At 44.0% G+C, this 9,741-nt stretch overlaps 1 protein-coding gene across 2 annotated transcripts in view; it reads right to left on the bottom strand.

Moving 5' to 3' along the window:
* Positions 1-7,579, bottom strand: part of RASA2 (RAS p21 protein activator 2) — a 121,389-nt gene extending 113,810 nt beyond the window's left edge. For both annotated transcript variants that reach the window (XM_040233936.1, XM_040233937.1), the window contains exon 1: positions 7,375-7,579. In XM_040233936.1, the coding sequence (XP_040089870.1) occupies positions 7,375-7,507 (133 nt within the window). In that variant the 5' untranslated portion in view covers positions 7,508-7,579. The remainder of the gene's footprint in view (positions 1-7,374) is intronic.
* Positions 7,580-9,741: the final 2,162 nt, after the last annotated feature.

The following is a 9,741-nucleotide window of genomic DNA, read 5'->3' as shown; positions in this document are numbered from 1 at the left end:
GTGTGTGTGTGTGTGTGTGTGTGAGATATATATATATATCTCACATATATGTGGGGCTTCCCAGGTGACTCAGTGGTAAAGAACTTGGCTTGCTAATGTAGAAGACATACGAGATGCCGGTTCCATTCCTGGGTTGGGAAGATCCGCTAGAGCAGAAATCGTTACAGTATTCTTGGCTGGGAAATCTCAAGTTCAGAGGAGCATGGCGGGCTACAGTCCACGGGTCACAAAGAGTGGGACAGGACTGAGCACACAGGCAAAGCAAATCATATATATGTACACATATATACACACACATACACATTTATTTGTGAAAAATCTTCAGATTACCATTAAGTATAAAAAAGCAAGCTGCAAACCATGTGTATATTTTGTTGTGATGTGTACATTGGTGAGAGAGAGATACTAATACTCATATATTTAAGTGTAAGTGCCTAAATAAACTCTGTATGGATCCACAAGAAACTTGCAACGCTTGCTTCCGGGAAGGGAATGGCTAGAGGATAAAAGAAGTGAAAAGAGTTAACTTTTTAATGTATACCATTACTTACCTTTTGAATACGGTACCAAGTATTTGTACTGTCTAATCAAATAGAAGGAAAACATTTAAAAACAATCAACTGAAAACCTCCCTGTGCTCACACTGACATTTCTACTACTATCTTTTAAACGGTCACACACAGCAGGTTGCTATCATTCAGGTAGTGGGTGGCTAGTCTGGTCAATGGGTAAAAGCAGAGGGTCACCATTCTAGCTGCCCACCCCTGCAGAATGTTTTAAACCTACAGATGCCCAAGCACCACCCAGAGATTCTGAGTTAGTAGGTCTGGAGTAAAGCCTGCGCATCAGAATTTTTTTAAGTTCACAGGTGACACTGATGGACAGTCACATCTGAAAACAACTCAGTTCAGAGCATGACACAAACAGGTAAACATCCAGGCTCAATCTCTACTTAAATTACAAACACAGTTTCGCTGTTAACCCTAACCACTTCACACGGTTCTTAAAAAGGAACAGATGAGAATGTGTAGATGGTTCAGTGAAAATCCATACTACTTCTGGATATTATCATTAGACAGGCAGTGTCATCTTCATCCACTAAACACAGTACCTTTGCAACATTCATACTAATGAGTTCAGTTTTGTAGCATTTTAGCAAAAACTGATGGCAGTGGACTAATACCCAGCAGTCCATTAATGGAGTTTTTGAGTGTTAACTTCTTCATTTGTAAAGTGAGAGGACTGAACAAGATATGTTCTCTACTTCCCCCACCTAACCTTCTATAATTCTCTAAGAATACAGGTGTCTAAAAGAAACTATCGCTTTAGGATAAACTAGTAAGAACCTTTTTTCATCTCATGGGCTTAGGCCCATTTCATAGTCTAGTAGGCTAGGTCCTCAAAGAAACTCAGATATGCATTGAGTACTGCTGAATAAAGTAACAGTCACAGGAAAAAAAAATTGTTAGGATTCAAACAATCTTATCTAGTAAATCTTAAATAAGTTTTTAAAAATACTAAATATTATACACAGTAAGTATACTAAATACATTTAAGCATTAAAATAAAAGCACCTGATGTGCTATCTGAAATTAAATGGTTCAAGTTAAAACGCAACAATCAAAGACTCAGTGCTGGAAGGGACGTGGAAGACCACATCCAGCCCTCTCATTTTACAAGTAAGAAAACAGAAGCTTAGCAAAGTTAAAGAATTTGCCCAAACTCATTCTGTCATTAATGATATTCTTAGAACTAAGTTCACAGTAACAAATTTATCGAGTACTGTACACTCATGTTTGCATGAGTTGTACTAGTGTAACCTTATAAAGTGTAATTATTTTAGCTAGGGATTTTTGGTGACAATGACATACAAAACTAAAGATTATCACAGAAATTTCTTAATATACATAAAAGTTTCTTAATTTACATTAACTGATTACAAAAAAACTGTTAGCAGCTCTCAAAAGCACAAAGAATTTCATTAGTATAGCAGGTAAAACATAATCTGCTATTATAGTCAAATAATTTCATAAAGCACATTAACAAGAAATAGGATTAGCATCTACGATTAAAGGATAAAGCAATAGTTTTATTTTAGCTACATTAGTTCCACAGTCTCTTAAGAGTCTATTCAAAGAGTCCTAAGTTAAAAAAGAAAAATTCTATGAACTCATTGAGGTTTACCTCCTGTCTTCCTCAGAGCAAATGATTAGCAGACTGCTCTGTGAACTTTTACAAAGAACCCTTTTCTCTCATTTCTATCCATCTGAAAGATGGATTCTTCCTCCATCGTAAATAACTCATCATCTCATTTTAAATTTCTGACAATAATGAGTTCTTGGCATGAACAAACCCTTTTTAACCTCTTTCTACTAACTTATTAAATAACTCATCTCATTTCAAATATCTGATAATAATAAATTCTCAGCATGAATAAACTCTTTTTAATCTCTCCTCAATTCTATTGCATGGTCAATAAGTTGTCTTAGGTTTGTGTTTTATTACCAAAAAAATTAAACCTGCCATGTAAAAACATCTAATGTGTAAAGTGGGATTATGAGATTTTTCTGTTACAGGGTCAGGACCAATTAGTAACAATATTCATGGAATACAGTCAGGTAACAATATTCAATCCCCTAATAACAAGCAATCTGAGCATTTAGAAAAATTTAATACTTTTCCTAATGAGGTAACTTTGGCAACAGTTCAAACCTAAGGTCACCTGGCACTGTGATTTTGAAAGGGATGAACTTCCTGCCATAGGCCCATGTAGTTTTCTTTTAATAACTTTCTAGTTTGCTTAGCTGTAAAATTTACAGAACACTTTCATGTCTAGCATGTATCTAAAATCTCCCTCAGGATAATATAGAGAAGTAAGGCATTTTCTAAAGGCCGATTTTGTTCTAGGCACCATGCTGACACCTGGATAGTTTAAAAAAAAAAAGAGAACATGAACAAGAATGAATTCTACCTTGGAAGAATTCACAGTCTAATGGAGGAAATAAATGATTTCTATAAAATGTGCTGTAATAAGGAAATCAACAACAAACTGTGATCCCCCAACAGTACAAAGGCCTAACACAGTCTCTCCAGGAATGAAGGTAGCAATGCTCCCCCAAAAGGCTCTGGTTAGAAGATCACATGGAGGAAGCTTCTGAAGGATGAGCAGGGGTTCCCTGACATAAATATGGGGTGGAGGAAAGGGAAGGCACTTCCGAGCAGAGGGAACAATAAGTAAAAATGCCTAGTGATGAGGAATTTATTTCCATTTTAAAGATGACAAAGGTAAGTGAGCTGCCTAAAGTCACATGAATAACAACTAACAATGTATGAAACAGAATTCAGGACTCTTGATTTTAATCAGCTTTGTACGTCAGGAAATGCCAGCACATATTGTACAAAAACATAAAATAAACATTAGTTTTTATTTGTTACTTTACTCCTTCCTAAGAGATGGTCCAAGTCTGATTCACCTCCTTGGGAGGAGAAAGAGAAATGATCAGAGAAGGGGTTTTATTTAATCTTCAAATCAATCCTGTGAGATAGAGGTGTTTTTACTACCCCCACTTTACACACAAGAATACAGAGACACACAGAGGTTAACAGAAGTCAGAAATTAAGTGCAGAATCAAACCTAGGCGGCTCACTCGACCAAGCATCTAAACTCAAGCACTTAACCAGACCCTACCATCCTCCTTTATCCAACAGTCCTAGGTCATGCTTCATCTGAAGATACCAGGGAGAACATGTAAGTTCTGGGACACATCACGGTCCCACAGATCTCATACTGTACCACACATCTCAATATTCACACAGATCCTCATTGGCTCCCTTATCAATCTGGTCTCCCTTGAGCAGGTAAATCCATGCATAAGGCGGTGTGGGTTCTTTGAGCAACATTTTTGCCACATGATTTAACTGGATGAGAGCAAACTTAACAAAAAGTACTAACCAAAAAGGAGGACATCACACAATAAGAATATGAAGCCTGAGAGTATAAAGGAGAAAGCCCTAATCCCCATCTTTCACTTATGTATGCTGTTTTTAGAGGGCTCGGGCCAAAGTGCTTCTGGAAGTCTAACATACCAGTCACTCACTACACAGGAGTTCAGATGAAACGATGGAGCCTGGAGTACAACCTTAACTTTCCTGTATCAAAGGTTCATACGACAACTCGAGGACATCCAACAACCAAACCTGCCCGCTGCTTATTAATATTTGGAGCTGCCATGGTTTCCTACTGCACTAATATGACCTCAGGCAACTGGGGATCAGCATATAAGCTCAAATACTATAGCACCCTGGATTTGCAAATGTAAGTTGACTGTTGGAGAGTGACCACAAAATGTCATTTCACCTTGAGGAGTATGTGGGAAATGTGTGTGAAAATTAAATGGGATATGGGAAAATTAATAAATATTGGAATGAAATGTCTAAAGATCCATGGAACTGTCCAGGCAAGAAAAATGCAGTAGGTTACCATGCCCTCCTCCAGGGGATCTTCCTGACCCAGAGATGGAACCAGCAACTCCTAAACTGCAGGAGCAATTCGTGGGAATTGCTGAGCCACTGGGAAAGCCCCACAAATATATACATACATATGTATATATGAGTGTGTGTGTGTATGTGTGTGTGTATATATATATATCCATTCCTCCTCACTTTTTGCTGGCACAATTTGGAGTTGAAGGGTCCAAGTCCAGGAAAAAGGACATTTTCTTTCAGGCGCACTTTCAGACCTATGGATCTCTAATTCCCCAAGTCAGAGACTCTCAATCAGCAGTCTGCAATCTGCCAGCACATCTCCAGGCCAGCGGCTCCAAGGTCTCCTAGCATTGTGAAGAGGAGAGCTGACAAGCTCACCTCCACCCCCAAGCTGCTTAATATCTGCATTGTCAGAACCACTATCATCCCATTTCTGTGACTTTAGCACCTGCTAATAATGACTCTTCCAGCCCCCCAGCCCCCAACTTGCAAAACCCACATGTCAGTTTCAGGGAAACAGAAAACTGCACCTCTTTACAGGTTCTGAAGGTCAACCAACCAGCTAAAAGGAGGGCAAAGAAAAAAAGAGGGAAATAGAACCTTCATAAGTAAGTATCCTAATACCTTTTTTCTATGCAACAGACATGCCATGACCTGACCTATAGGCTGAGCAATTCAAAAAGCAAGAAACTGACTTGAGATAACAGATGTATTTAACTATGGCTAAAGAGGTAATAGCATTCTGGGCAATAAGATGTTCAATCTCCAAATCTGGGGAGTAGAGCTGCTCTCTCCCATAGAAACAAAGTTGTGGTTTTTTATTTGTAGGCTAGAGTTTCACTCACAATGTTATCATTTACTGTGCCACCTTTGCCATGGAGGAGGTGAGAAGGGGATGCCGGCCGGGCAGCTAACTTCTGGAAAACGGCCCAACTCTCAACTCCAAGACCTGTGTATATGTAGTTCCGTGGTATAATCTGCAGCTATATAAATCAGCTCCAATAGATGTTGCCTAACATCGAGTGCCACTAAAATATAAAGCAGTGAAAATCTGAAAAACTACATCAAGAGAGGTGCTCTGCCCATACATTTATGCTGCTGCTGCTAAGTCCCTTCAGTCGCGTCTGACTCTGTGCGACCCCAAAGACGGCAGCCCACCAGGCTCTTCCGTCCCTGGGATTCTCCAGGCAAGAACACTGGAGTAGGTTGCCATTTCCTTCTCCAATGCAGGAAAGTGAAAAGTCAAAGTGAAGTCACTCAGTCATGTCTGACTCTTAGCAACCCCATGGACTGCAGCCTTCCAGGCTCCTCTTTCCATGGGATTTTCCAGGCAGGAGTACTGGAGTGGGTCACCATTGCCTTCTCCAACCCATTCATTTACAGTTTTCCCAAATATTAGATTTATGAAATATTAAGCATAATACTTAATTTGAATACTGAAAACATTTTATATCCTAGAAGGTTATGTTGGGAACTCAGATACTGACAAGATCTTCTCTGCTGTCATTTTTTCCAGGTTTTAAGAACTGTACTCTCTTAAGAATCCCAGGACTACTTGTGGAAATAAAAGGGTGAGAGAATTTAAGATGTCTGCTTCTGAGGTTTAATAAAATCCTAAATTCTTGAAAGGGGGAGCAACTTGAAAAAATAAAGTGGGGGAATTTAAGCTCAATTAATAGTATCACTAAAAGGAAAGAGGAAAATTTTACACCCTGTGCAAGAAAGAGCGTTGTTAACCATATTATAGCAATTTGATTTTCTTCAAGGCAAAAAATACTCATGACTAAGGGCTATTTAAATGAAATATGAAGCATGTTTCCAATCTGAGGATACAGAATCAAGGAAGCAAAGCTAATTATCGACCAAAGCAAAAATATGCTGTATTTGATATAAATTACAAATAGCCCCCCACCAAAAAGAGTTTCTTCTGAATAAACTACTATGAAAAAAAAACTGACAATCGAAAGCCAAAGGGTCATTAAAAAAAAAAAAAAAACGTCCAAATGACTGAACTCAAATAGTCTGTCTATAGAAATACTCGGGGCCTCTAAGTAAAAATGTGAAGACAAGTAGGTTGGCTTACTCACAAACAATTAAATGCATGAGAAAGAAAGGAATTAAGTGGGTTAAGTGAGGGCTGGATGACTGTGTTTTGAGACCTGCTCACAGGAAGCCACTACATCCTGCCTCAAGAACCTGTCAGTCACGCTGTCTCTCGATTCAAGTCCCCGCCGCAGCGAGGTGGGGCGAGTACAGGTGTCCGGCCCTGCCCCTCCCGGCACGCTCACTCTCGAGCACCCGTGCGGCCGCTGGAGTCCCGGGGCGTATCTCTTCCTCCAGCTCTGGGCGCCTTCTCCAACCTCGAGAACCCAGAAAAACAGGCAGCCCCCTCCCCTCGGGCCAGCCCCACTTCCACGCCCTCCTCCTCCGGCCGCGCCCCCCCCGGTAATTACCGCCCGGCTCCCACCACCGTGCCGCTCCCGACGCCCTCAGCCGCCTGGAGGCCTGCGTCGGAGGACAGCCGGAAGCTCCTCACGCCCCCGGCCCGCGCCCCCGGCCGCACCCCGGGCCGGGGCGTCCCCTCGTCCAGGCCGCGTCCCAAAGCCAAGCCCCTCGCGCGGGCGCTGCCCCCAGCACCCCCCCCCCATCCCCGTTCCTGGCAAATTCCCCGGACAGGGGCAGCCTCAGCCCACGCCGCCCCGTCTGAGCGACGCCTCCCCCAACACACCCCCACTTCCAGCCTCTCGTGCCGGCCCTCCTCCTGGCCCCCGGCCAGGCCCCTCTCGGCCCCGCGGTCCCGGCGCCGCCACCCCCGCGCGCCCGCCGCCCCCTCAGCCCCGCGGCCGCCGTCGCAGCCGGGTGGGTTCCCTCACCCCGGCCCTCGCTTACAGATCTTGCCCCGCAGGCTCTGCAGCACTCGGACCTCACGACTGTCCTCGCCCCCGGCCGCTGGCTCTGCCGTCGCAGTCGGAGCCGGCGCCTCGGAAAAACCCGCAGGAGCATCAGGCGCCGCCGCCGCCATGGTGCCGCCCGGCCTGTGCCGCAGCTCCGCCGCCTGCGTAGCCCGGCGAGGCGGAGCCCAGCCCGCGGCCTCCGCGAGGGCGAGCCGCGCGCCTGGCTCCGCCCCGGGACCTCGGCCTGGCTAGCCCCGCCCCGCCCCGCCCCCGCCCCACCCGCGGCCCCACAGTCACCGCCCCCGCTCCACCAAACCCGGACAGCCCGGCGCGAACCCACCTCGTGCGTTTCCTCGGCTTAGCCTTGTAAAAGCCAACACTCTCGCCAAGTGTGGCCCCAAGTCGTGGCTGTGAGCAGCCTTAAAACCCCAATGAGAAGACCCCAGCCCTCCCGAGATTCGCCAGACCCTTCTGGGAATTGGTTTCCGCAACTCCCCCCGCCCCCACCCCGCCCCATCAGCGGATTTATACAGCTAACGCTCAAGGGAAATCCCTGCGGAAAGAACATAGAATGGAATTTGACAGTTGCCAGTGGATTTCAACGCTACCTTTTTCAAAAGGAGCCGAGGTGCCTTAGAGACTCCCCCACTTCCCCAGTGATAGCCACATGCCCTCAGCCTCAAGCTGGACCACACAGAGAGAAATTCTTACTTTTAAGTAAGAACACTGTTTACTCTGCGAAAGCTGGTTCAAAAAAAGGTCCATACTTCCAATCACAACCTGAGTGCAGCGCCTGAGACCCTCCCAAAGAGGAATTTTGAAGAGCCTCTACCACCACTTGGGTATTTTGAAAACAAAGAGCAAAGAAGGGTTCCATTCCCCACACCCCAGCCCAGAAGTGATCTGTTTGAAAAGTTGATTGACACTAGGAAGCTCGTAAATCTTTGACTAGTTGTTAGCTTTTTTTCCAAGGGAACTTTTTTGCAGTGAGTAAACTGCATGAATAATAGCTTGGTATGTGAGGAGGAAGATGATTTCCTAGTCTTGAGGTTAACTGCACTGTCCTAAGAAGGAAGAAACTGTGACTTAACAGGGCAGGGTAGGGTTGTTTTCTAGGGCAACAATAGCAATCAGTCAGGCTGCCAACAAATATTTTTTGAGGGTCAGATTTTAACAATAGATACCTTCAGAGACTGCACAATGTCAAGGTGAAGACAGCCCCAGCCCTCCAGCTGCTCAGTCTGGGAGGAGACGCAGAAAAGGACAGAGGCACTGGGAGAAAAGAATTAAGATGATTAAACTGGGGAGTCAGGGAAGGCTGTCCTGGGAAATGGGCTGAGGGATGAACTGAAGACGGGGAGAGGCAGAAAGGTGCCAAGGAGCAGAAGCCACCTGTGCAAAGGCTGGACAGCCAGAGAGAATGGCCTTGGTATGCATCTGTGGCCTAGGAGTGACACTTTAAATTATGTGTGGGTTGCCAGTGACCTCTATGTGATTTTTACACATGTTGGAGAAAATGAACCTGTTTCCTCTTGTATGAACATTTTGCTGTCATTTCAAACAATAAACCCTAAACTTAATTCCCTATCTTCATTTGCAGATCTGAGTTCACAGCCATATTGTGTTATCTGGACTGGAAACAGACTCTTTTTTGAATCCCTTATCCCCATACAGTTTTCAGTTGCCACATACTTCTGACTCTGCTGAAATCTCTTCTCTCTCTTCCTTCCTTTCCATTCCCCATCATTGTCCTTATTAAAACCATCCTGTCCTCATTTGAGTAGTGTCAACGTGTTACAGTGTTTGTGTGTGTTTTCAAAAAGAAGGAGCTTATGAGACAAACTTGGGTTGGAGACTAATTCTATCACTTTTACATGTGTGACGTTTGGAAAGCTATGCAACCTTTCTGAACCTGTTTTTTTAACAGTAAAATGGAAATTTCGGTATTTATTCTTGCTTCTTCAAAGGGTGATTTCTCAGGATTAAATCATTATTGAGAGTGTGTATGTGAAGCGTCTAATGGAATGCTGGGCACAAAGTAGGGTTGACTCAGTAAGCTTTTAGAATAGATCTCCCATCCTCCTCCTTCCTACACACCACTTAATCTTTTTAAAACAAAAATTGGAGTTTGTCACTTTTCTGTTCAAAAAAGCATTTCAGTGGCTTCATTCATCCCTTCAGCCTGCAGCAAGCTACACTACAGGTCATAAAGAGTACTAGAAATGATGAAGAGTAAAGTTCAAATTCCTTGAGCGAGTCTTCAGGGTTGGTCCTGGATCTGGCCTACCTGACGCTGCGTCTCTCACCGCACTGAGCCACCTTTCCAACCAGCCTGACGCTTTTAGTACAGTTCTTCCTCCTC

This window comes from Oryx dammah, unplaced genomic scaffold, assembly GCF_014754425.2.
Source record: "Oryx dammah isolate SB20612 unplaced genomic scaffold, SCBI_Odam_1.1 HiC_scaffold_2, whole genome shotgun sequence".
NCBI classification, from domain to species: Eukaryota; Metazoa; Chordata; class Mammalia; order Artiodactyla; family Bovidae; genus Oryx; species Oryx dammah.
The sequence above is the reverse complement of the archived record's forward strand: the minus strand, read 5'-3'. Positions and strand labels throughout refer to the sequence as shown.